Genomic DNA, 27,654 nt, shown 5'->3' with positions numbered 1-27,654 from the left:
TATATGCCTACATATATTATTAATACATACACTTAATATGATAGCATATATCTATTTTATATATGGTTATCACATACTAGTATATGAAATTATTAAATTTTATCGACTAATTATTATACAAATTATAAAATATATATATGAAATATATTCACTATATAGACATAAGTAATTAGATTACATATTATATATTTAATTATAAAGATGATATACTTATATTATTAACTAATACATATATATACACATATGTGTGTATATATTTATCAATATATAAATAAGTTTTAATCGAAACGAGTTAACAAGTTTACTCGAATATAAACGAGCGGGTCTTAAAGAGTCTTAACCAAATCGAGTCAAATTTTATCAGATATGTCTCATTTACAAATCTAACGGATATCTTCCTTTACAAACGAGTTTTTTTTTTTTTTTATGCAAATCATATTCGATTCAATTTTAATCAAATAAGTACCGAGCATACTATCCAACATACTAATTTATCCATGGCTGTGCGGCTGGAGACGATCACTAAGGTAAAAGCAAGGGAAATTATTTTTCTCCAATATCATCTGATTTAGATAAAATTATAAAGTTAGAGAAGATTTCCTCCGAAGTCCTAATGATCACGGCATAATGACATTAATAATAAAAAAAACAAAGAAATGAAAAAGAAAATCAAAGAGAAAATGCAGAGGTGCTGTTTAGCGGGTGGGTTTGCCACTTGCCACGACGAATCCAATACATGCCTTGTGCATTGTGGCTTCGTACCCTGTAATTATTTTGACTGGGGAACATCAATTTCTCTTTTTGACTCTCTGTCTCACTCCCCGCCGAGTCAGGTTGCGTCTTCGGCTTTTGCTGCAGTTTAGATTATCCATCCCCTCCCAAGCGGCAAATTAATCATATTCTACCACAATTTTTAAACAAAACAATTAAACAACCGGATATCAAAGTGAGAGAGAATATGAATGCACGTGTGATGCGCCTTGATCCGGGGTTTAACCACCGGCTATAACCGGTCCGTCCAGGTGGTCCTTTTCTACTCCCGAGAAAATTATACAAAATATTGAAAAAAGGACAAAAGATTAAAAAAACTCATTTTACGGTGCTCTCGTTTCCTGCTTCAAAAGAAAACCAGTAGTGGAGGAGACTGTGCATAAGATAGAGCTTTTTCTTTGCTATCTCTCTCTCTCTGGCTATTGGTGGCTTGGTATGGTTTATCAATTTTCTCACTCTCTGGTGTCCATACTGTTCCAAATAAATCTCTTTGCCAATCTGTCAGTTTTATTTTGTTATGTACTAATTGCGAATCTGATGCGTGGATACTGTTCATGTATGATGAATTTGTAGCCTTATTTTTTCACTTTTGATAGCGTCTTTTTCACTGATCTGGTGCTGATGATTTCACACTTTTCTTTGATCTTGAAGAGGAAGTGAGCTTTGGTATTGGGGAAGAAATTACAACTGATGATGACGATGATGGTAGTGAAGAAGAATGCGACCCCTTTGACCAGAGAGAGAAAGAAAGACAAAAGAGAGGGAAAGTGAGAAAGAAAGCCAAGGATGGAGAAAAGATGTCCCCTTTGACGGGCATTGTTGCTTGTGCATTGTCGATGAGAGAGAGAGCGAAAGAGAGATAAGTGACTGAGTCTCTGAGAGAGAGAGAGAGAACCGCTTACCCCCTATATCTTCCGCACGCGCTTCTTGTACTCCGGATGTGATGGGTCTCTTGGAATTTTAAGGGTCTCTGTCTTCTCTTTCTTATCAATAATCTTTGTCAATCTTCTTTAGGCATTTTCCAAAGAGCGTTTTCGACAGAATGCAGATGTACCAGCCCTCTAGTCGGAGAAGAGACGGGGGCGATGGGAAGCTCGATTTGGGCGGCAGTGGGCAAGTGTTGGGTCTGGAGACCGCGGTGAAAGATGGCATTTTGGGCGGAGATGCCGCCTTCTTCGGCGGTGGTATCACCGATAAATTGGACTTGAAGAAGATGGTCGCGGACCTCGAACCCATAGATGTTCCCTCTGTGTTTATCTGCCCGATCTCTTTGGAGCCGATGCAAGACCCCGTGACCCTTTGCACGGGCCAGACCTACGAGAGATCCAACATTCTCAAATGGTTATCTTTGGGCCACTTCACTTGCCCCACCACGATGCAGGATCTGTGGGACGATTCGGTCACGCCGAACACAACTCTGCACCAGCTTATTTACAGTTGGTTTACGCAGAAGTACATTGCGATGAAGAAGAGGTCGGAGGATGTGCAAGGCAGAAGTGTGGAGCTTTTGGAGACGCTGAAGAAGGTTAAGGGTCAAGCTAGAGTTCAAGCTCTTAAAGACCTGAGGCAGGTCGTTGTTGCTCATGCTTCGGCGAAGAAGACTGTGGTGGACAATAACGGTATAGCCTTGGTTTCTTCTCTGTTAGGCCATTTCACTTCGCATGCAGTGGGGTCGGAGGCAATTGGGATTCTTGTGAATTTAGATCTCGACTCGCAGTCGAAGGCCAATTTGATGCAACCCGCGAAGATATCGTTAATGGTGGACATGCTGAATGAGGGATCCATTGAGACCAAGATCAATTGCACGAAATTGATCGAAACGCTGATGGTTGGGAAGGATTTTAGGTCGGAGATTGTCTCAAGCTTGAGTCTTTTGATGGGGTTGTTGAGGTTGGTGAAGGATAAAAGACATCCAAACGGGGTCTTCGCCGGTCTCAGTTTACTGAAAACAGTTTGTTCTCACGAGTCCATTCGGATGTCTGTTGTGAGCATTGGAGCAGTCCCCCAATTGGTTGAGCTCCTGCCCAGTTTGAATAATGAGTGTTTGGAATTGGCTCTATATGTGCTAGAAGTACTATCCACTCTTCCAGAAGGAAGACTGGCTTTGAAAGGTTGCCCAAACACGATACCGAATGTGGTGAGGTTAATGATGAAGGTGTCTGAGAGCTGCACTCAGTTTGCACTGTCAATCTTGTGGGCTGTTTGCAAGCTTGCCCCAGAGGAATGTGCCGCACTTGCTGTGGAGGCAGGTTTGGCGGCTAAGCTCCTGCTTGTAATTCAGAGTGGTTGCAATCCGATTATGAAGCAACGGTCTGCTGAGCTCTTGAAATTGTGTAGTCTAAATTACACACCTACTATCTTCATTTCCAAGTGTAAGCTTACAAGAACGATACAATGAAGGAACAAAGGCAAGTTGTTGATATACATCTCACTTATTTTTCCCCTTCGGCCTTGGGGACCAAGGGACCAAAGGACTTGTTGGACCTGCAGATTTGAGGCCCAGATTCATTGGGTTTCTGAGGTATCCTTTCCTCTTGTGTATACTAAGAAATTAGATTCTATCGGTTAGTTTCAATTCAAAAAGCAACATAAAAGGTGGATTGAGTTCTATATTGTTTATTGCATAGGTTAAAATCCTTTGTCTATAACCCCGGCCGTTTACCCTGATATTTTCAATAAGCCCCAGAAAGTTTCAGTTGGTCTATTTTTGTTTGAGAACTCTAGTACCAATCTTGAAACTGGTTGCTGATTGTTCCAATCTGGAAACAGTGAGCAGGAAACTTTTACAAGCATGAGTTTGAATTTTGTCTTTTATCCAAGTAATTGTGTTACTTCTAAATTTTGTTACTTTTAAATGGTCCCTTTTCCCTTCTACTTTCCTGATTGGTTTGAAGGAGTTTGTGAGTTTGTATCACTGAGTCCCACTGTCAAGTTTGTAGAGATTGTTTGGCTTTGAACAAAAAAACCATGGACACCCATATCTATTTTTCTTAATGGTTAATCGTTTGATTTGCTTAACTATAAATCTGCTCATGCTTGGACTTTATCCAGAAATAAAAATCTGCTCAGGCTTGGATGTAAACAAAAGGAAATAAAATAAACCAGCACTTGTATAACACACCATCATGCTCTTATTCTCTTGATTTGCCTATCATTTTATGAGACGTGACCATAGTTGAGACAGAGACTGAGTGCTTGTTTGATGTAAGATGTGTAAAAACCTATAAAAATAATATTTTTTAAGAACGAATAAAAGAATTGTAGTTACCTTGAGAGGAGACCTAAAAAGAATGGAAATAGCAAAGTTAAAGTTATGTGATTTAAATTGCTAAGTATTTAGAAATGAGAAATGCTACAAGGAAGCCTTACACCACACACCTCCACCAAACCAACATGTGATTTGTCATTTGGAAAACACTACTTTGCCTCCTACTTTGACCGCTCAAAGTGACCGCTTGACCTTTTTTTTTTTTTTTTTTACTTAGTGATTAAGGAAGTAATTTTAAGTGTATTGGTGTATTTTTTTTTATTTTTTTAAAATATTTAAATGTATTAAAAAAATGTGAAAAGAAAAAAGGGGAAAAAAAAAAAGGTGGGTACCCGCCCAGCAGTAAAGGCGGAGCGGCAGAGTAGCCTCACTCTTGTCATTTTTAACCTTCTATTTAAACACACATATTTAAGCATTAAGATAGAAGGACAAAAATGACAAATCACATGTAGGTGTGTGGTGTAAGGCTTTCATGTAGAACTTCTCTTTAGAAATATTTGTGACAAAATCGATGATTGAAACTATTTGTGCATTGCCTCAATTAGTTGTTGTGATTGGTTTAGAAAAGCACATGTTGGAGTGGATATCATGTATTTAGATAGTTTCACTGATGGCTGTTCCTCTTGTTGTAGGTGTAAGGTTCAATTTCAGATTTAGAAGGAATGATCGATCTACTTCCAAAAATGGAAGTTCGTGATAAGTAAGAGTTGAACCTTTTTACTCAAAAGTTTTGCACAAATTCTTAATCACAAAGGAAATAAAATGCTTTACGTGCCTATTTGATATGTACATAAAGCACACTCCATTCGGCATGATATCTACTGTATTTACTTTCATCTCTCTGTAATTTGTGAGCAACCCTATCCACAAGATGCCATAATATATTGTACCGTATGAGAAATAGGAGGGCCCTTTAATCTTGGGCACTTTAGGCATCATCTTAATTTATTTCTTTACATGTTACATTTTAATGTCAAGTATTCATGGTCTTGGATATTAGGGTTCCAAAACGCCTGTCTCAACGCTCTATTCTTTCTATAAGCTCAATTTCCAGTGCCTTCATTTTTTTTTCGCATGATCAGATGCTACTATATATGGTATGCTGTTGTTATTTTTATTGCTGGGTTTGATGAAACAGGTTTTTTTTTTTCTTTTTTTTTTTTAAAAAAAAAAAAAAAACTGGTTTTAATAGATTTCTTTACCTCTTTCTGCTTTTCTCTGTTATATTGTTAGTGAACAAGAAGTTCCACTCGTAGCATGCCTTCATATCTCTGGATGTATTTTCAAAAAATGAAAACCATTCCAAAATATATATATATATCAGTTACTATTTACCATCCCACAATTAACACCCTATGAAAAATACTCCCACACCCTATGAAAAGTTATACATGTGGGGTGTGTGATGTGAATAGTTGTTGATTTGTAGCAAAAATACCTATATAGTTATGAAAAGCTATAGATATTGGGGTATATGATGTGAACAGTTGCTGATTTATAGCAAAACACTTTTTGCAAAAGGAGAATATGAAATAAGTGGTACCAGCAAGGAGTCTGGCCAGCACTTAGCTGTGACGTTTTGTTTTGAACCGACAGTCAAGTCACATGGGTATTATTTGCAAGATACGGGATCGCATTATAGTTTTGCCCAACAAATTTTCTAGTTGGTGAACAATTTTGGTATTGTCTCTAAATTATTTGTCTTTGTAATGGGTTGATATGGCATATCCATGCATGGCTGTGCGCGCGGCGGGCTGGAGATGATCACAAAGATTCGTGCGATATCCACCTTTTGAACATGGCTAAACATTCTTCAGGCTTGTACTCGGGTGCGGTGTGCCCTCCACCCTGCTTGCATATAAATCCCAACAACAACAATGCAAATTTATTAACATTCGTAATAAAAGCCCCCAAGTACAATGCAAAATTATTAAGTTTTCCTTGCCTTCACAGTTGCGAATGTCATCCTGTTGGAATAAGTCCTTGTGTACCTGTCTCAAGTAATTTCAACAAAATATAGAGAACAAACAAACAATTAGAAAGTTTGGGATTTACCCAGCAACTTGGCCGTGGACAGTCCACGGCCTCCAGTCATCGACAATGGTGTAGTTTAAAGATCTAATCCAGGCTTGAGTCCCCAAGAACGGCACTATGATGTCATGATCACCGCTGCGAATTATTACAATTTATTTGGAATAATGAGAGAGAATTGCATCGATGTGCTATGGTTACATCCAAAAAATAATAATCGATCTCAAACTCTATAAGTTAGTTGTGTTAGATAAATAAATAATAAAATCTATTTATTCCCATTAGTTTAAGCTTTCGTGATAAATTGTAATTTCACACAGTATCAGAGCAAAAGTTTAACTTTGAACCTTAATTCTATACTATTCAAATATTTCACGTATTGGACTTATTTACATTAGAGAAGTGTTATAAATATAAATAATAAAATCTATCTTTTCTCATTAGTTTAAACTTTTAGAACATGATTTCATAAATTGTGTTAAGATAATATAATCCTTACCAAGAAGAAGATGAAGAAAAGGAGGAGGAAATGTCACCTGTATATCAAAGAACGGTAGCCTTTAATACTCAGGTTAACGTGATAGTCATACGTGCTGTGAACATCTCGTGTATAACGCAATCCATAATTGCAACGTTGCCATTCCCCTATACTTCCCTGCAAAACGGAGCTCTTTACTCTCTATTTCTCTTTGACTCTTGTTTTCTGGGTACTCGCATGTTGAGAGTGGATCAAGTTCTTGTACCTCGCGTATGTTAATTGCCTTGCGGACACCATCGTCGTTAGCCCAATAACCAGAAAGCAAATATCCATAACTCTACTTTGGCCCAACAAAAAAAAAGAAACCCAAAAAAATAAATCCATAAGTCTATAGGTGCAGAAGACGAGTCCAAAAATGTAATTGCAAATAATGAAAATTTTTAACCAATTAATTAATGTCATATCAACTCATTTTTAAGAATGCTTTTATCATGTATTGTATAGCTCAGACAGATTAAAATAAAAAAAACAGATAAATAAGTTTTAAATATACAATTTTTGTGTATGTCTTTTTATAAGAAAGTGAATTTCATTATAAAAAAATATAAAAAATTTATTTTTTTTATGAGTGTTATAATTACAAATAGATAATATAAAAATAATCTCACACAAAGTGATATAACTTTATGTAATTTATCATATTTATTTTATAATAAAAATAAATATAATAAATTATATCAAATCGTATCAATTTATAATATTATTTTTATATAATTTTTTTATAATTAAAATATTTCTAATCTAAATAAAAAGAGATGCGGAGTTACGCGACAGCCGAGTACGGGAACTGATGGGTCGGGGATGGGGTCCTCCAGGCATACTCTGAGATTTTCGTAAAGGGATCTTCTTTTACCAAACATAGCTACGCGCGGCTTAGGAGAAGCAAAACCGCACAGAGGTTCCAAAATCTGCCCCGTATTAAGTGCTGAGATACACTGCAAAAAATAATAGTGCATACCAATGTTAATGTATGGTAAATAAAAATTATATTTACATGACTTTTAATTTTTATGCAGGGTTCACCTGACAATATTATTAGAAGAAAAATACTAAATGTATTTAAAAAAAAAATTAATTTTTCACGTTTCAGCTATTGATATGCTGAAAGTTATGAGATTTGAAATTTAAAATTTAAATTTTAAAAATAAATTAATAAAATAAGTCCGATAAATAGAAGTGTATGTACGTATAGCAGTAGTCTTGTTTGAATTACCATAGAAGTTTAAGCAAATCAAATCTTATAATATATCTACACAATTAAAAAAAAAAAATCTTATAATATATATTAACGTACGGTGCAAGCAGAGAATATCATGGCATCCCACTTGAAAGTTAAAAATTTTACAGCAGACGTGCTTGTAAAAAAAAAATACGCAATGTAAGGATAAGCCATACCGCATAGAAGGCCTGAATATCTTTAGAACATTCTGCATTTCCGGGATCTATATATGCATACTCTCCTTCACAACTTCTCTTCAATGACTGAACAAAATGTCAATAGTTAAAAATCCCTACATCTGTATGTACCGTTCATGATGGAGGACAGGAGTACTCGTACGGTACGTGTGAGCTTTTGGAAGATTATTTATTATAATAATATGTACCTCGTAGAGTTCATCAGAAATGAGTCCCAGTCCGTGAGCGTGTGGGATCGCTGAATTGCCATCTGTACTTGGATCTGTTACGGCATTCCCCAGCAAGTATCCCTGCAGTCAATTGAGAAGTAGTACAGCTTTATTAATTAGCAACTGATTAAGCTTCATCATGATCAGTTAAACACCATATATAACTTGTACATTACTGTTTAATTGGCAGCATTTGGCAATTGGCATGCATGCATCTTTTGTTTTGCTTTTTGCCAGATGAATTTTCAGGATTCATCATATATTATTAATTTCAATTAAACATTTTTTACTTGAGTTTTACTATATACAAATCAGTGTGTTAGCAGTAGTTATAGTGTGACCTATTATAATTTTAAAAAAAATAAAGTACCAATTATGTTTTAGCACAGTTGATGTAAAAAACTTCCACATCAACGGCGCATTGGGTGCGTTAAAAAATAACGTTTCTAAATAGATTTTCTATTTTGACACCTATATATAGTTCAAATTGACTTCATGTGTGGTTTGCTCTTTTGATTTTATTTTTCATTTTCCTAAACATGAGAAGGAGGGAGATCTAGGACATGAGAAATCAGAGACCTGGAGGTTTATCAATGGTTCAATACGTTCTTCAATTCCTGCAAGTCAATAGAACTTGAGAATCAGTCATATTATAAGGATGCATGCATGGTGCTGTGAATTATTAAAGTTTGAGATCTAGCTACTGTTTAAGTGAATAAAATGCTTTACGCGTGCTTATTAATTTCTTTAAAACAAAAGAAACACTGCTCCTGTTTGTTTGCAGATGAATCTCTTACAAACATGTCCAACTTCATGCATGGTTTATGAACCTTTAAATTCATGATATATATACATATATACCATTTGAGATTTTTTGCAGCAGGATTGGAATGGGAATGCCCGAATAAGAATCCCCACCCACGTAGACTGGGTTCGAGACAAATTCTGGATGATCAACCAGCCACTACATACAAAACGCATGCAGACATCAGCAACAATATATAATAAGAAGAAGGGCAATTAATAATTTTTATAGTCTAATATATATAGCAACAGTGCTCCACAAGCAGGACTTGAGATCTAGTAATTGCTTGCATATGCCTATATATATATATATATATATATATATATATATATATAAACACACACACATGCATATATATACCTTGATGAGAAATTGATGGAGGTGGTCTACTTGCTTGAAGTCGCCCGTCAGGGAACCACGTGGAGTTTTTGCGTAGGAAAATCCAGTGCCAACAGGCGAGTCCACAAATATTACGCTAGATGCCTGCCATGCAATCATCACCGGCCTCCAAATCATCCTTATACATATAGATATCATGTGTGTGTACGTACGTCAAAATGCAAAACAAATTCAGGGAAACTTTGCCCCAGTACTAGGAAAATATTTTCACCTTTGTCCATGAATATGGATTTATGACCAACTCCGGCAGGCTTCCATTGTACTCCTCCATCTTAAAATTCAATGGACCTACAAAATCCAGAGATAATCAACCTTTTTTGTTCTATTCAACGGTCTTGATGATCAACTAACTGCATGGGTGATCAATATATTAATTTGTTTATTTATTAATGATTACTCGCCCACTGATCATGATCACTCCGCACCCATTAAGTTTATCCGAACGGCCCATCATCTCAGAGGATATATGGTTGTAAATGATTTTTTATGGGTATTATAATTCTGCATGCAGATCTGAGCTCCCTGTACAAACTGGGAAACATCCTCTTATTTTTAAATGAACAGTATGTTTTTAAGCAAAATTTGTTGTACAAACTTTCGTTCCTTGTGCATTTAAGGCTGTGTTTGGCAATTAGATTACTTCATAATTATTAAACAATTTATTCACCACTTTACAATATTCACAAGTAATTTATTACTATTTACTAATATTCTATCTTTATTTATAAATTACTTCACTACTATTCAATATTTTAAAATAATTTAAGAAAGTAATTTGAAAGCACTGGTACATGTCTATGCACGTACGTCTAGCTTCTCTCACCTATTTCGAACACGAGACCGGACCAAGCAGAGCAACCAGGGCCACCGGTTAACCAGAGCAGGATGGGGTCCTCTTCAGGATTTCTCTCCGACTTAACAAAGTAGTAGAAGAGCTGCACATCCTCTGATTCACCCACTCCCACATATCTAACATTATTCATACATATTGACGTCACATCGTATTCGAATTTATATGGCATGATCTTTTGCTTCAAATAAAAAAGGACAGATATAAAAGACGTCTTTTGTAACCGGAGATATATATATATACAGACTGCCTCAAACTCACCCAGTTTCAAGCTCGAAAGGAAGAGGTCCGTGGAAACCAGGAAGAAACTTAACCATCGAGCCTCCAGAGAATGCAAGCTCCGAGCAAACTTGTAAAAGAAGAAGAAGAAGAAGAAGAGACATTAACATGCGAAACCGAAGAGAATGAATGCAAATTGAACCAAACATCGTTAATGCATTTGGTTTTGGTGGTCTTTTGAGGACGTCCATCGTCGTCGTCTTGAAGCTAATTAATAAATGCGGTAAAGAACATGGATGGATGTTGGATAAGGGAGTGGCCTGGGGGCCTAAACGAGTGGTTTATGGTGAGGCGGATAGCTATGTACGTAGCCATCGAAGCTGCAATATTATGGCTTTTCTTATGAAGAAAAGACAATCCGCAAATAAGCGGTCCCATTTTATGTACATATGCGACATATATTTATATACAATTGGGAAAAGGATATAATGAATGCAACAACAAAATAGCCGAGGCTATAACAATGCATCTCGATTGCGACAGTAGAAATGAAATGCATTCCCGACAAACCTAGCTTTGTTAAGGAATAAGTGAGGTATCTAATAATGTCTTTGAGATATTTTACTAGTGATGAAAACATGATTTCAATATGATGAGATCTTGAGTGTTTAGCTAGGAAAGGTTTTTACTTTTTCGTGCTTTCTGATATCTTAAGTATTAAAAAACCTAAAATATAGAACAAGTAATTATAAATACGTTTTTAATATCTTTTTCTAAAATCCTAGGAGGTCCGTGGATTCTCCTCTCCTTCACATTTGCCAATGTCATCCGGTCGGGAAAGGGAAATGTTTAATCCAATATTTCATAAAAATAAATTTATATATTGAAATGATTTAATATAATATGTTAAATTGTAAAATTATTTTTATAATAAAATAAATTTAACACATCACATTAAGGTTAGTATATTTTTATAAAAAAAATTTATAATCATAATACTTTTTGTTAAAAAAATCAATTTGTCAAAGTTTAATATTTATTTTTGCCAACGTGACTAGACAAGGCAAGAGATCTTGACGCAATGATTTTGTCATAATTAACAAAAAAAATGAATTAAATATCTTACATTTTAATATTTTATTTATTTCGGGCTAAATAGACAGGATCTTTATTCTTCATTACCAGCAATCGTATTTCAATTGAACTTGACCAAACTGACTAAAAAACAGTGATAGATGTTTTTTTTCATGACTTTTCATAAGTAGTATAAAATAATTATATGAACTGCAATGTTTTGTGTTGTAGGCCTTATGTCATTTATCTACACGCCCTCTGTTTGTTAACTATTTCACATCGGGTGAGGCTATTTTGCCGCTCAACTTTTACCGCGGGTTGTACCGTCGCTTTTTACTTTTTTATTTTTTTTATATTTATTTAATATTTTTAAATATTTTTAAAAAATAAAAAAAATTATATCAATATACTTAAAATTATTTTCTTAATTATTAAATAAATAAATAAAAATTTGACAAGTGATCAAACAAAATGGACAAAATAATATTTTCCTTTCACATCAGGACTTGTCCTTACTTGCGCTGTTACTTCAATGGATATCTGCTTCCAAAACCTTGCGGTTCCAGATTTTGGGCCCTGAGCCATCACATTTTTCTTTCTGTTTTTTTAATATTTTTTATTCTTACATGTTGATAAATAATACATGACTCTTGTCATTCGGTGTATTGTTGGCATCAGACTATGGGTTCGATGGCGTTCCTTCGACATACTTGGATCAAAATGGACATCATTCGGCCTACAAATAGGTGAATGTCGTTTTTTTTCATAGCTGGCCAAGCGGATAAGTTGCCATCACGGTAGTACTTGATAGAAAATAGTACCAGCTTTCTTCTCTCTCGACACCGAAAATTAAAGAGAATCTAGACTTGAATTACTTGCCGGGTGCTCCATGGTTTTAAGAATAATGTCTCGTTCGTATGGTAAAATGAGATGAGAAATTTATAAATAATAAGAAAATAATTTGTGAATGATAGTAAAATATTTTAAGTTAAGATATTTTATAAAATTTTGAGAAATAAAATAAAAAATTTTAAATAAAAATATTATAAAGTTAAAATATTATAACAATATAATTTTTTAATTTAAGATTTGAAAAAGTTAAATTATTTCTTGTGTGTTGTTTAAAAGTTTGATAAAATTGTAATGATTAGATTAAAAAGTTTAAAATTTAAAATTAAAAAGTATATTTTTAAATGATGGTTGGATGTTAAGATGAGATAAAAAAAAGAATGGATGAAATGAGATTAAACCATCTCAACATGCCTTAAGGAGTTATGAATATTTAAGGGACAAAACAAATATTCAAATTCTTCTGAGTGGCCAGGCGGCAATCACTCTATTTTGTTAGAATTGTAACTATATATATATATATATATATATATAACAAATCTCATATAAATTAAGATTTTAAATTAAATAGCTAATATTATAATTATAATTTATTAAAATCATTCTATAATATTTAAATTAGTAAGATCCTGTTTAAAGCACTGGTATTAGATTAGTGGCCAGTACCATCCAAATATTTACTGATTTTGTCTCAAATTTACTTGTATTGGATTAGCCAAAGGAATGAGTCATTGGCTTTGAGAGCTATAGTGACAAGCATCCACTAGATTTTAACTTTTGTATTATATTATTATTTTAATATTAAGATGGATGGTTCAATAAAACTAATTTCTTTAATGATTTTGATTTTAGCCAAAAACTTATCTTTTTAGTCGAATTTTAGAGTTAGCAATGCCAATGCTGACACAGATACGGGAAAGTGTGAAGCCAATACTCTCATTACCTAACCCAACAGCATCAACAGTATATTATGATCAATGATTTAAGTTTGGTCAATTTCATGTTTACTCCAGTCGGCCGGAGGTTGAAAATCAATTCCATTTTGCAGATTCATTATTGCCTTGCCATACGACCTTCATTTTCTTTTTGGTATAGTAATTTAATGTTATTCATGAAGAGGTTGGGGGTGATAGTAGGGGGTGATGAATAATTCGTTCACCTCCTATATTACAAAAGATGGGAGCAATTCTTTATTACTACAATCCCCAACATGCAATCCCTCGCACGAGATACTGTCTGCGAAAAGGGGGGATCAGAAGATTCAGAACACAGAGCTTGTATTTGTGACAGCATAGCTTCTGCTTCTTGGATACAGCAAATCCGCCTTCGCTCCAACACCAACTCCTTCAAAATCGCAGGGCCTGTCTTCATCAATCTTGCCCATGCCGACGCTAGAGCACTTGGGCAACCCTTGGATCCCGTGGAATTCGCCGCCCCCTGCTGCTTTAGAATCACATCCATGTCAATCCTCTCGATCAAAGTCCGAACCGAGGCAGCTCTTATAAGCTCTCGTAAATCTTCACCATCGTTGGACCTCGACGAGCTGACACTGAAACTCTTCGGTAACGCGGCCGAGCAGCCCATGGCCTGGCCGTAGCTCACTCTTGTGGCGCAGTCTGTGATGCGTCGCACGTAAATGTCTCTTGCTTTGCCCAGAATCCTAATGGGTGTCGTTAGAAACCGCACGAACTTGTTTTGGTACTGTCCCTTGCTTGATCTCATTCTTCCGCTTCTTAAGCTAAAGAGATATAAGTGACAGAAGGAATATTTAAGCTTGGAATAAAATGAAACCAACTGCAGAAACAAAAAAGCTAAAAAGACTGCAGACTGAACTATCTATGAAGAAGATTCAGGAAGTGAACAAAGGTCTGAACGCGTGATTTTAGACAAATAGATAAGGAGAGAAAACCTTCTCGACGAATCTAGAGAGAGAGGGGAAGCAGGCAATTAATGGGGGGACGCAGTGGGAGTGGGAGACTGGGTTTTGTAGAAGCAGGTTGGATTGAATAGAATCTAGGTGCGAACACGAAGGACATGATGATTGGTGGAATAGAATCTAGGTGCGAAGCCGTATAAGAAAACCAGAGATAAGAACAAGCTGACAATGCTGAGTCACCGCGTTCACGCACTCGACAATTTGATAGACTGTAGGCGACCCTCGCAATCACGTTGGCTCCTTTTTAGGACAGATTTTGCTTGTAAATTGATTGCTGCCAAATGCTTGAAAATCAGTCATTTTTATTTAGTTTAGCTGAGTCAGATAAATTGAGTTTTTTTTTTTAATAAATAATAATAAATTAAAATGAAATTTAATAAATTGAGATAGGAAAGTAAATTTTATAAAATTTATTTAAAATGAATTTAAATGTATTTATAAAAAATTAAAAAATATTATAAATGTTACGTATAAATAAATATTGAGTTGAAAAATATTGAAAGTCTTATATGTAAAAAGATTTTAAATTAAATGATGTTTAGGAATTTTTAAAATTTTATACTTAGATGTTAGAATAGAATAGGTATAAAAAATTGATATTAGAGTGCGTTTGAATGTTGAAATGAATTTAGTCGAATTGATAAAATATTATTAGAATATTATTTATTATTATTATTATTTTAAGATTTAAAAAAATTAAATTTTTTATTATATTTTATATTAAAATTTAAAAAAATTATAATAATAAATTAAGATCAATTGTGTTTCCCTCAACTGAGCTCGTTTAAGAATTAAAACAAGCTGAAAGTGACACTAGGCGCGTGAGGTAGGTAAGACGAAAAAGAAAGAAGATAAGGATGAGACGTGTCAATAAATCACGTACGTACATCGTCAAGGAAATCGTCGGAATGATCGATCAATATCGCAAGTGTAAATATAAAATTTCACTTTGTGTAAAGAAGGATTCACACTTCACTTCACAGTAAAATCAACCTCGTCATAATTGAAGAAGTTAATCCATATCCGTTCCGACAAGTTTCTGACTTTCAACGCAAGGGCCTTCTCTGTGCAACCTGCTTGTATTTCATGGAAAAACTTTGTATTTAATTTGTAACGTGTTCCCACATCCTTTAGATATTATATTATATATATATATATATAAAATATATATTCGAGAGCTGCTGGTTGGTTTGATCATAATTGACTTTTTGATAAAAATTAAATGATTCGTAGCTAGGTGCAGTTATTTGCCTCGCCCTAACAAAAATTTATTTCTAGTCCTATATATAATTTCTTAAAGACAAGCAGGTGAGTGGTCTGGACCGCAATGAATAAGAAAAGAGTCGGCTATTCTGCCATTCCTGCTAATCTGTTCTGTTTGACCGTATTTTACTTTTTATGTTTTTTTTATTTTTTTCACATTTTTTCTTATATTTAAATATTTTTAAAAAATAAAAAATATATATCAATATATTAAAAATCACTTTTTTTATTATTAAATTAAAAAAAAATACTGTACTATCAAATTCAGCGGTACAATTGAGACGGTAGAGTAGTGTTTTTCTAACCCCAAATATCGAATTGGAAGGCCAAAACCCATAAAATCAGAGGTCCCAAAAACCCGAACACAATTCTTGCTACTGAAATTATGGACTCCAAACTAAACAGAGCCCCAACCAAGTATTTCCCACACCGACCACTCAACTGCCACCTCAACAACAACAATCCTTAATTTTAATTCGCTCTATCTCTCTCTGTTTTTATTCTCCAGACGACATTAAAGATACCACCTCCTCCAAATTTAATTAAATGCTTTAAAAGAGAGAAATGGACCTTATTGAATTACGTTGTTACATTTAATCATTGCCGTTGAAATAGAGACCCGTACTTACTTCCAAAGATTAATTTTTACAACAGTTGTTCTGTTCATGATGGATGGTTGAACAGGTAGACATATCGTACGTGAATCGCTATGGTTGGAGTAGAAAGATCAAACAAAAATATTAGCCGTTAGGGACACGTGAATTATTTTTTTCATACGGTGTGAGTTTTTCTATACGATGTGGCGTAATAAATAGTAAGTTATAAGAATATTGTTTCTTAAAACAGAGTGAAGCTTGGCGTGATTTGGGCACGAGAATACACTAGAACTGTTTTATTTTACTGAAAATGATAAGCTTGTTATTTTTTATAAATATTTTATAACTCTATTTTAAATAAAGAATAGTCATTTAATATCACAGTCCTTTTTAACGAAATTATACAATTATATTAATTGATTTTAAGATGAATTGTAAAAAAATTATAAAGAATATCATTGCCACTTCTTCACATGTCTGACAACTGTTTAATTTCTCTCTACAATTTTTTAATAGCGGCATAGAATGTAATGAATTAGTTATTAAGAAAATACGTATTACAGACTGTCATGTAAATTTTAATTACGTGACATTTAGTGATAATATAAGAATTTAGTGACAAATTTAATTACAGAATGTGTGTCATGAATTTAGATTCAGAGATGAGATAAGATGATTTTAGATAAAAGATGAAAGTTGAAACAAATATTATTAAAATATTATTATTATTTTTAAATTTGAAAAAATTAAATTGTTTATTATATTTTGTATAGAAATTTAAAAAATTTATAATGATGAGATAAGATGAAATATTTTTCAAATCCAAACGAGCCCCTAATAATTTCTCAAGTAGATGTAGGGAAGGACTCGAAAGTAGGGGTGCAACCCGCCGCCTACGGGGCGGGGCCACCACTTCACCGCCCCCAACCCTGCATGGGCGGGGGTAGGGAATTTTTTCCTGTACCCCGCCCCCGTCCATGCAGGGGTGAGGTACCTCGTCCGCTGCTCGGGGTGCGGGGGTGGACCTCTATCCGTCCGCCTCCCCGCCCCTCCTACTAAGCTTTCGGCCCAGTTCAGTTATCTGGGTCCTAAATAACTCAGAATCTGTTTGTGGGCTCAAAATTTAACTAAAAAAATAAATATATTTAAAAAATGAAAAAATAAAATATATAGATATAACTATTAACTATATACTAAGTTTCAACTAATACTATTAGGTATTAACTAATTAAGTAATAATCATCACTAAGGCACTAAGTTATTACAATTTACAATTATACAAATTAAGAAAACTAATAAACTATTACATTATTACAAACTCCTCTAAAAATATTAAATATTACAAATTGTACCATTAACTATTGTAGCAACATTACAATTAATTATAAATTAACAAAATCATAACATTTCAATTTGATCAATTTGGGGTGGTATCGGGGCGGTGAGTTCACTAAATCGTGAGTTGGGTCGACTGCTGTGAGACTGAAAATCAAAATCATAAAAGTTAAGAAGTTATAAAATCTGAAATATTAATAAGTTAAAAATAAAACGAATTAGAATTATAAACTTATAAAGATGAAACAAAAATTTAAAATACAAAATATTAAAAGTTCCAACCAAGATGAGATTAGGATTGGGCCATTGGAATTTGGGATGAAAATGAGACAAATGAGCATAAATCGTTCATTAGGATTTGACATATGTATATTGAGAATGTAAAAGTTAAAAAACATACAAGCAAAATAATTAGATACTAAAATATTATATAAAATTATAAATGCAAAGAACAATTAAAAGACAAATTGTGCAAACCATGGCAATGGTAGGTCCAATACACACAAAGTCATACTGAATCGGAGGTAGCCGTAGACGACGTCTCCTGTATTACTATAACAATTAAATTTCAAATGAAAATAATGAATACCGATTAAATGAAAATAAATAAATTAAAATAAGAAATTAGAAAATGAAATTCAAGTCTCACGATTACCAGATCCAGACTGATCACCACCCTCTTTCTCGATGTCGGCCTTCTCGACGTCGGCCTCCTCAATCCTCATACTCAATAACATCTGAAACATGAATTGGAGTTTCCTTAATCCAATTCGGCATGCAAATCAAAGCCTCCACAGTAGTAGGAGCTAATGAACTCCGAAATGAATCTAATACACGTCCTCCAATGCTAAAGGTCGACACTGAGGCTACGGTGCTAACAGGGATGGCCAAAAGACTGCGGGCTATCTTTTCAAGGATGAGATACTTCACCGCATTCACCTTCCACTAACTTAATATATCAAAATCTCATAAAAATGGTAGAAGCTCCGTTGCTAAGTATATGTTTATCTCTGACTGAGCCTCTATAGAATTCCAGATGAAGGGGGTCTGCTCCAACCTTTCACCCCAGTCCAATCTACGTATTTTTCCAACCTCGACTGCTGGAACTTATGGGGGGTAGGTGTAGGTGCCGCAATATTATCACCCCGCATGATGGTAAACTCATCAAATAATTTACTAAGAGTTTCCCGAACCCTTGCTGCAATAAGCTTCGCTCATGCTTGTTCGTACACAAGGCCCAATCCAAATAACATGCTATCCACCTTAAACCGAGGGTCAAAGACGACAGTTATATATAACAAAATAGCAGTCCTAGTAAAATCTCTCCAATACTTGTCGTATTTTGTCCTCATAACTAATGTCATATCCCGCAGTCTAATGTGACCAGCTGCGACTATGTCATCTAATTCTTCTTTTACCACACATATTTGTTGACAAAATTGATGGGAAGTAGGGTACAAAGTTCCAGACAGTGTCGTGGTGACTTCATAACAAAACCTAAAAAACTATACAAAAATAGATGCAATTTCTCAATCATTCTACGGGTTTCTCCAATACCCCGTGATCATCAAAATATTTAATATATTGGATGTCTTTGTCACCCAATAATGCAAATATTAGCTTATATTTTTGGGCCGCCTCCAACATAAAAAATGTTGAGTTCCATCGTGTAGGTAAATAAGTACGAAGGCCCTTCTTGGATGTTAGGCCCGCAAATCTCGCAGTAACCTTAAATTTCTCCAACCTCGAAGGAGAAGATCTCACCAATCTCACAACAGTCCTGACCCGAGCAATCGCCTCATGAAGATCCTTCAAACCATCAGTGACAGTAAGATTCAGAATATGTGCCGCACATCTCACATGCAGACACTCATCATCCATGATTGTCTTATTTGCCTCTCTAAGATAGGTGTTCAGATGTCCCAATGCGACATCGTTAGACGAGACATTATCAACTGTGATTATAACGACTCGGGTCAACCCCCACTCCTTTATTGTGGCCTCCAAGGCCTTTCCAATTGTCTCACCCTTATGATCGGTGATCTGACAAAATTTTATAATTTTCTTATACAATATTTAATGATAATCAATAAAATGCACAATCAGAGACATATAATTAAAATTTTAGACTGATGTCCAAGTATAAGTAGTGAGGTAAACAAATTGATCATCTAATTGACCCATCAACTTCTCTTGTTTAGACCAACAATATTTTGTTACATTCTTTGCCACCGTGTGGCGAGAAAGAATATTAAATTTTGGTTCCAAGTAGCGAGAATACGCTTGGAACCATTTTTCCATCAATAACTTGAAAATGTAGCTCGTCCATGATGACCATACGAGTTAGGTGTCTTCTACACTAATCGAGATCATATTTAGTATATCCGCTCAAAGTTGCACCTCCATTAGTCTCATCCGCCATTTTTTGAAGTTCAATTTCTAGCCTATATTGACTCTTATCTTGTAATGATCTTAATATTAGACTTTTTTTTTGCATTGCTCTTCTAAGTGTACCTTTAATTATGAGGTGCCATGTTTCTTATAGTGACATCCATAATTTTTTCTATAGTGGTTGCACTTGGCTTGTGGGTTATTGGGGTCACCACCCTCTAATGTGGTGAAATGAGCTCAAACTATGGAAGCAGATTTCTTGTTGAGCTTGGGGGCGGGACAAGGTGCCGAAGGGGTAGGTGTTAGGCCAGGGGTAGGAGTAGGAGTAGGAGTAGTGGTAGGGGTAGCAGTAGGGGTAGGGATAGGGGTACCCTGGGCCTGAAAATGAGAGCTCGCACTAGAATCTAACGGTATATCCATGAACTCAAACAAACAATAAATATGAAATTATAGTAAACATAGCAACATGCCAAACAATTAATATCCAAACATTAATTATGAAAATTAACATCCAAACAATTAAAATCAAAGCATTAACATATATATTGGAAGTCGAAAAATGGGGGAAATGATTATGAAAATTGAGGAAATGGTATCGAAAAATTTGTCTTAAAACAGAAAGTCACTTATTTCATGATATTGATCTTCTGTTTTGAGTTGAAATTTTGAACCATATGTTAGATCAGCTTTGTGATAAAAACAGAAAAAAAAGTTCAAACACCAAACATTAAACATAAAAAAAATGAATTTTAGAACTATGAATGCAATGGATATAGAGTAGGCAATATATATATATATATATGTATATATTTATATATAAGAGCCAGCTTGTATGGTTAATCTTTTTTTTTTTTTTGCAAAGTTTTCAAACTTAATCCAAATTAAGTTTAGGGTATTTCGAAATACCCTGGATTTCAATTTCTAAATTAATTTAGGGTTCCATAATTTAGGGTACCAATCTGAATTAATTAGCCACAAATCAAGTCATCAATGATTAGAATTCACACACATTACATAATACAAACTCAAAGAAATAAAAAACACACGGACAGATTCACACACAGTCACGCATCGTTCATCAATCATCAACGATTCAAACCACATGCACAATCAAGTTTTCATAGCACACAATTCACAAAATCTATCATCCATCTCCGATTAAACCCATTCTTTCCTCCAATTTCAATTCCATAAAATATAAATCATAAAAAATAAAACTTTAATTTAGGGTTTCTTACATTCGACGACGAAGATGAAGACAGAAGGCTGTGACGACAGCAACGACGTAATTTGCTTGTTCTTTGATAGCGATGAAGATTCGAGAATTGGAGATGTAGAGAGAGGGAATGAGACTTGGGGAGAGAGAGATGAGAGAAAATTAGAAATGAGAAGAAATGGGCTCGCGTGAGGGGGGTGTGGATCTTAACAAATAATAAAACGACGCCATTTTGTCTAACGGCATGGTTTCATCATTTGTTATTAAGTAAAAAAATATAGCATGAAACAACGTCGTTTCATGTTTGGTTTTTTTTAAATATACAAAAATACTTATATATAATTATATATTTTATATAGGGTGGGGCGGGACTAGGGGTAATCCCTATCCCGCCCCCGTCCCCACCTTGGGTACCAGATGAGGGTAGGGCCACCCGCCCCCCGCATCTAGTGGACGGGATAAGTCATCTCACCATATGGAGGCTGGGCAGAAGCGAGGTGGGGCAGTGTGGGCAGTCTCCACTGCCCACCCCTACTCAAAAGGGATTGATGAAGTAAATTCAAACATCAAGATGGAGAAATAAGAGAAACTGGGCCCTCAAATTAAGTCCATATTGTTCACTTGGCCATATTTGAATTTAGATATGAGTTGAGATGATTTTGGATGAGTTGAATAAAATATTGTTAGAATATTATTTTTTAATATTATTCTTATTTTAATATTTGAAAAAATTAAATTATTTATTATATTTTATATAAAAATTTTATAAAAATTATAATAATAAAATAAAACGAATTAAAATAAATTAAAATAAATTTTCAATCCAAACCAAGCTCAGAATCGAACGAAATATACGAATACAGAGTAGAATCTAATATTTTATAACTGCGATTTGATGCGATGTGATCTGATATGCATCTTGTAAATAAAATAATGACAAAAAAGGTTTTTTATGGTATGCATTGACCAGTCAATGTACTACGTCGTGAATCAATGTCTGAAAATTACTTGAGTGATCGGAATTTAATTTATTTTAATGAATTCCACTAATCCTCCCTGCCTCTCCCTGCCTTAATTCCTCTGTAAGTAATCCATTCCATTTTTTTTTTTTGAGACATTTGTTAAGTGCATTTGAAAGACAAGACATGGACAATTATTGATCCGACGTATAAGTAATCTCAATAAACATAGACGACTTTGTTTAAAAAGGTAATCTCAATGAACAATATTTGTTTGGTAAATAATTTCAAGATTTTATTGTCTTTTAATTTAGCATCACTTTCCCTTGCATTGTCCACATGGTGATAAATAATATTTACGTGTAAGTTTTACATGTGCTCTTTAAAAAAAAAAAGATAAAATTGAAATCACATACAAAAAATGTTTTTTAATAATAGATTTTATTGTTTTTAAAATAAATGTGTGAAATTTGTCTACTTTTAATATTACTCCCACACGACAAGAGAGACGCATGTGCCTTCACTGCTAATGACGGTCCTATACAGATGTATCAATTCAAAGATTAAGTATCAAGATAAAGTAGTCGTGAAAGTCTCTTTCAATCAATCCAAACTAGTAAAATGCAACACACAAATAATTTACTATAATTTTTAATCATAATTTTATAGTCTATTTATTAAACTATGTAAAAATTATTTCAATCGACTTTTTCTTGGTAAAAAATGGGCGGAAGCTAAATTTTTTCTCCCAATCCCTTATTTTATTTCTCTTATATTGCCTTTATTTGTTTGATTCTAATATATTGTAACTTACGAAATGGTTGTTTAGGGAAAAAAAAAAAAAAAAAAAAAAAACCAAGAAAGAGAAAAAAAAAAAAAGGAAAAGGAAAAGGTGGCGAGTAGAAGCCCGTGGGGTGGGGCCGCTAGGAGCGTGCTTTTCATAAAGTGCCAACTCATACTTTGACCGGATTTTTTTTTTGGGAGGGGGGGTGGTTTGGGTTTTTTTTTTTTTTTTTAAGACCTTGCACCTTTGCACGTACGGCTCCTCTGCCCTTTTCCGGTATTGGGTTTGACCACTTTTGATGGTGTAAGAACTAAGAACGGCGGGCGGTAAGAAGGTGCGTCTTCTCTTGCAATTGCTTTGCTTTTGAGGCTATACAGACACTTACACGTGCTAGTGGGAGGCTGGGAGCCGTGCGTCTTCTTCCCCCACTTGTTGCCTGCCTGCCGTCCTTTATAAGTCTTGGACTGAACCTTTATTTATTTTTAATTTAGCAACGTTATTTATTTATTTGGATATTAAAGTGAGAGAGGGTAGGAATGCACGTGTGGTGTGCATTGGTTCGGGGTTCAACTACCGGCTATAACCGGTCCGAGGTGGTGTTTTACTTCTCTCGAGAATATTATAAAAAATAGTAAAAGAAGTAAAAGAAAAAGGAATAGATTTAAAAACACTCATTTATGGGGCTCTCATTACATGCTTCAAAAGAAAACCTGTAGTGGAGGAGACTGCAGAAGATAGAGCCTTTTCTTCTGCTTTCCTCTCTCTCTCTCTCTGTGGCTCGTGGTGACTTGGTGTGATTCATCAATTTTCCCACCCTTTGGTGTCCATACCGTTCCAAATCTTTTTGCCAATCTATCAGTTTTATTTTCTTTCGTACTAATTGCGAATCTGATGCGTGGATACTGTTCATGTATAATGAATTTGTAGCCTTATTTTTTCACTTTTGATAGCGTCTTTTTCACTGATCTGGTGCTGATGATTTCACACTTTTCTTTGATCTTGAAGAGGAAGTGAGCTTTGGTATTGGGGAAGAAGATTACAACTCCATCATTTCCTTGTTGATGATGACGATGACGGTAGTGAAGAAGAATGTGACCCTTTTGACCAGAGAGAGAGAGAGAAAGAGATAGATCCGGTAAAGAAAGAAAAAAAGAGAAAGAAAGTGAGAAAGAAAGCCAAGGATGGAGAAAAGATGTCCCCTTTGACGGGCATTGTTGCTTGTCGATTGCCGATAAGAGAGATAGCGAAAGAGAGAAAAGTGAGTGAGTTTCTGAGTGAGAGAGAGAAAGAGAACACTCACCCCCTTTATCTTTCGCACACGCTTCTTGTCCTCTGGATGTGATGGGTCTCTTGGAATTTTAAGGGTCTCTCTGTCTTCTCTTTCTTATCAATAATCTTTCTCAATTTCTTGGAGCATCTTGCGAAGAGGGTTTTCGATAGAATGCCGATGTACCAGCCCTCTAGTCGGAAGAGAGATGTGGGGGACGGGAAGCTTGATGTGGGCGGCGATGGGCAAGTGTTGGATCTGGAGACCGCTGTGAAAGATGGCATTTTGGGCGGAGATGGAGCCTTCTTCGGCGGCGGTGTCACCGATAAATTGGATTTAAAGAAGATGGTCGCGGAGCTCGAACTCATAGATGTTCCCTCAGTTTTTATCTGCCCGATCTCTTTGGAGCCGATGCAAGACCCAGTGACCCTTTGCACGGGCCAGACCTACGAGAGATCCAACATTCTCAAATGGTTCTCTTTGGGCCACTTCACTTGCCCCACCACGATGCAGGAGCTGTGGGACGGTTCAATCACGCCGAACACAACTCTGCACCAGCTGATTTACAGTTGGTTTTCGCAGAAGTACTTTGTAATAAAGAAGAGGTCGGAGGATGTGCAAGGCAGAGCTTTGGAGCTTTTGGAGACGCTGAAGAAGGTTAAGGGTCAAGCTAGAGTTCAATCTCTTAAAGACCTGAGGCAGGTCGTCGTTGCTCATGCTTCGGCGAAGAAGACTGTGGTGGACAATAACGGTATAGACTTGGTTTCTTCTCTGTTGGGCCATTTCACTTCGCATGCAGTTGGGTCGGAGGCAATTGGGATTCTTGTGAATTTAGATCTCGACTCGCAGTCGAAGGCCGATTTGATGCAACCCGCGAAGATATCGTTAATGGTAGACATGCTAAATGAGGGGTCCATTGAGACCAAGATCAATTGCACGAAATTGATCGAAACGCTGATGGTTGGGAAGGATTTTAGGTCGGAGATTGTCTCAAGCTTGAGTCTTTTGGTGGGGTTGTTGAGGTTGGTGAAGGATAAAAGACATCCAAATGGGGTCTTCGCCGGTCTCAGTTTACTGAAAACAGTTTGTTCTCACGAGTCCATTCGGAGGTCTGTTGTGAGCATTGGGGCAGTCCCCCAATTGGTTGAGCTCCTGCCCAGTTTGAGTAACGAGTGTTTGGAATTGGCTCTTTATGTGCTAGAGGTACTGTCCACTCTTCCAGAAGGAAGACAGGCTTTGAAAGATTGTCCGAACACGATACCGAATGTGGTGAGGTTAATGATGAAGGTTTCGGAGAGCTGCACTCAGTTTGCACTGTCAATCTTGTGGGCTGTTTGCAAGCTTGCCCCAGAGGAATGTGCCGCACTTGCTCTGGAGGCAGGTTTGGCGGCTAAACTGCTGCTTGTAATTCAGAGTGGTTGCAATCAGGTTATGAAGCAACGGTCTGCTGAGCTCTTGAAATTGTGTAGTCTAAATTACACAGCTACTATCTTCATTTCCAAGTGTAAGCTTACACGAACGATACAATGAAGGAACACTGGCAAGGTGTTGATATACATCATAATTATTTTTTGTCCTTTGGCCTGGGGGACCAAGGAACCAGAGAACTTGTGGGAGCTGCAGATTTGAGGCTCAGATTCATTGGGTTTCTGAGGTACCCTTTCCTCTTGTGCATATTAAGAAATTAGATTCTATCGGTTAGTTTCAGTTCAAAAAGCAGCATAAAAGGCGGATTGAGTTCTATATTGTTTATTGCATAGGTAAAAACCCTTTTGTCTATAACCCGGCAATTTAGCGTCAATAAGCCCCTGAAAAGTTTCAGCTCAGCTATTTTTGTTTGTAAACTCTTACCAATCTTGAAACTGGTAGCTGATTGTTCCAAGCCGGAAACAGGGGACGGGAAACTTATACAAGGATGAGTTTCGATTTTGTTTTCTTATCCAAGATAATTTAGTTATTTCAAATGGTTGTCCTGTACTAATTGTCCCTCCCTCTTCTGAGTCTCACTGTATTCGAATTTGTAGAGATTGTTTTGGCTTTGTACACAAAAACCATGGACACCCAGAAATTAAATCATGGCTTTGGTTAATTGTTTGATATGCTTTGATCTGAGTTGAGCTGAATTTAATTTTTTACAAATAGTAATGGGTTAAATAGTGAATAGAGTTATGTGAGGCTTATCTAAATTGAGTTTAAAGTATGTTTGGATATTAAGATAATTTTTATAATTTTTATACGAAGTTGAAAAAGGTTGTGACTCTCACGTATAAATGTGTTAAGTTAAAACAAGTTGTGAGTTTTACGTGTAAGAAAATTTTGAGTTGAGATGAATTTAATAATTTAAGAATTAAATATTTGAATGTTAGATTCATTTTAAAATTAGACTGAATTCAACTTAACGGAGTTTACAACCAAAAGCTGTCTTAGGATGTGTGTGGATGTTAAAGTGAGTTGAGTTGAGTTGTGATGGTAAAATATTGTTAAAATATTATTTTTTAATATTATTATTATTTTAAAATTTAAAAAAGTTGAATTGTTTATTATATTTTGTATTGAAATTTGAAAAAATTGTAATGATGAGTTGAGATGAGTTGAAGTGAGTTCGGTAATCAAACACACCCTTAATCTGCTCGGTCTTGCACTTGTCCAGAAATTAAAAATCTGCTCAGGCTTGGATGAAAACAAAAGGAACTAAAATAAACCAGCTTCAGCTTGTATCATAATCGGTCCCCATCCAAAATCTTGTTCTTTCTCTCTCTATTTGCCTGTCATTTCCGTCTCTGAGACGTGACCAAAATTGAGAGAGAGACAACTGACGAAGGGTCACGACAGTGTATTTAGTGGAAAGAGATGAGACAGAACGCTTGTCATATGCCCATTTATTCATGAAAAATGATTTACTCATAACATTTTATATAATATATAGTATAACAATATATTAAACAATATATTAAATAAAAGATATTTTTATAAAATATCTTATAAAAAAATATAATTTTATAAAAATATCATTCTTTTATAATATTGTTATACAGTATGTTATATAATTTATTGCGTAAATATCATTAATCTTTATTCATTGTTTCATACTCTACATACAGCAACAGAAATAAAATCAAAGCTGAATCATGGCTTTCGCTCACATCAAGTTTTAATTGGTGATGAGTAATAACTCGAAAACTGAGAAGCAGCAGTCATATCACTGACACAAGAACCATAAGTAATTGGAGGAATTGACTTCACTATACCCCGAGGTCTACCGGCTCAAACCAGCGCAATCATCCCACCATTTTCACGTGTCAGAAGATCAATTGAAAACTCGTAAGATTTTTACTGCAATAAATATAGTACATGGAACGAGCAAATTGAATCTGAGATTCATGGGGGCGCGATTACTCTCAGACACTGACAAAAAAAAAGGCGTGTGATTGGTGGGAATGAAGGGGGATTACTATTGTAACGATATCTTGGGTTTATC

At 35.2% G+C, this 27,654-nt stretch overlaps 4 protein-coding genes across 6 annotated transcripts; 2 read left to right on the top strand and 2 right to left on the bottom strand.

The window, feature by feature from the left end:
* Nucleotides 1-1,045: 1,045 nt before the first annotated feature.
* LOC121259732 (U-box domain-containing protein 30-like) lies at nucleotides 1,046-4,970 on the top strand. 3 transcript variants are annotated; one of them, XM_041161455.1, is made up of 3 exons: nucleotides 1,046-1,204; nucleotides 1,423-3,292; nucleotides 4,672-4,970. In XM_041161455.1, exon 2 carries the CDS (start codon nucleotides 1,814-1,816, stop codon nucleotides 3,167-3,169), a length of 1,356 nt encoding a protein of 451 aa, XP_041017389.1. In that variant the 5' UTR covers nucleotides 1,046-1,204; nucleotides 1,423-1,813; the 3' UTR covers nucleotides 3,170-3,292; nucleotides 4,672-4,970. The 3 variants fall into 3 exon arrangements, with proteins under 3 accessions (XP_041017389.1, XP_041017391.1, XP_041017390.1); XM_041161457.1 differs by having other exon boundaries at nucleotides 1,072-1,204; nucleotides 1,786-3,292; XM_041161456.1 differs by lacking the exon at nucleotides 1,046-1,204 and having other exon boundaries at nucleotides 1,211-3,292.
* A 597-nt stretch (nucleotides 4,971-5,567) lies between these two features.
* Nucleotides 5,568-10,850, bottom strand: LOC121259731 (serine carboxypeptidase-like 2). The gene is made up of 14 exons (XM_041161454.1): nucleotides 10,549-10,850; nucleotides 10,261-10,406; nucleotides 9,649-9,725; nucleotides 9,399-9,521; nucleotides 9,095-9,197; nucleotides 8,813-8,850; nucleotides 8,213-8,314; nucleotides 8,004-8,090; nucleotides 7,376-7,543; nucleotides 6,814-6,885; nucleotides 6,607-6,725; nucleotides 6,095-6,208; nucleotides 5,985-6,030; nucleotides 5,568-5,887 (listed from the first exon to the last, which is right to left on the bottom strand). Exons 1-14 carry the CDS (start codon nucleotides 10,755-10,757, stop codon nucleotides 5,804-5,806), a joined length of 1,488 nt encoding a protein of 495 aa, XP_041017388.1. The 5' UTR covers nucleotides 10,758-10,850; the 3' UTR covers nucleotides 5,568-5,803.
* Nucleotides 10,851-13,512: 2,662 nt separating this feature from the next.
* Nucleotides 13,513-14,519, bottom strand: LOC121259735. Its single transcript, XM_041161459.1, has one exon. It carries the CDS (start codon nucleotides 14,149-14,151, stop codon nucleotides 13,597-13,599), a length of 555 nt encoding a protein of 184 aa, XP_041017393.1. The 5' UTR covers nucleotides 14,152-14,519; the 3' UTR covers nucleotides 13,513-13,596.
* A 9,020-nt stretch (nucleotides 14,520-23,539) lies between these two features.
* On the top strand, nucleotides 23,540-26,115 carry LOC121259734 (U-box domain-containing protein 30-like). The gene is made up of 2 exons (XM_041161458.1): nucleotides 23,540-23,700; nucleotides 23,915-26,115. The coding sequence occupies exon 2, from the start codon at nucleotides 24,351-24,353 to the stop codon at nucleotides 25,704-25,706; it is 1,356 nt and encodes a 451-aa protein (XP_041017392.1). The 5' UTR covers nucleotides 23,540-23,700; nucleotides 23,915-24,350; the 3' UTR covers nucleotides 25,707-26,115.
* Nucleotides 26,116-27,654: the final 1,539 nt, after the last annotated feature.

This window comes from Juglans microcarpa x Juglans regia, chromosome 4D (assembly GCF_004785595.1).
Source record: "Juglans microcarpa x Juglans regia isolate MS1-56 chromosome 4D, Jm3101_v1.0, whole genome shotgun sequence".
NCBI classification, from domain to species: domain Eukaryota; kingdom Viridiplantae; phylum Streptophyta; class Magnoliopsida; order Fagales; family Juglandaceae; genus Juglans; species Juglans microcarpa x Juglans regia.
This window is presented reverse-complemented; position numbering and strand designations above follow the sequence as displayed.

Coding starts and splice junctions, on each gene's coding strand:
- LOC121259732 (XM_041161455.1), top strand. CDS start 1,814: ATGCAGATGTACCAGCCCTCTAGTCGGAGAAGAGACGGGGGCGATGGG.
- LOC121259731 (XM_041161454.1), bottom strand. CDS start 10,757: ATGGACGTCCTCAAAAGACCACCAAAACCAAATGCATTAACGATGTTT. Junction 9,198..9,398: donor TCCATCAATTTCTCATCAAG/GTATATATATGC, acceptor TTTTGTATGTAG/TGGCTGGTTGATCATCCAGA. Junction 8,851..9,094: donor GCTGCAAAAAATCTCAAATG/GTATATATGTAT, acceptor ATTGACTTGCAG/GAATTGAAGAACGTATTGAA.
- LOC121259735 (XM_041161459.1), bottom strand. CDS start 14,151: ATGAGATCAAGCAAGGGACAGTACCAAAACAAGTTCGTGCGGTTTCTA.
- LOC121259734 (XM_041161458.1), top strand. CDS start 24,351: ATGCCGATGTACCAGCCCTCTAGTCGGAAGAGAGATGTGGGGGACGGG.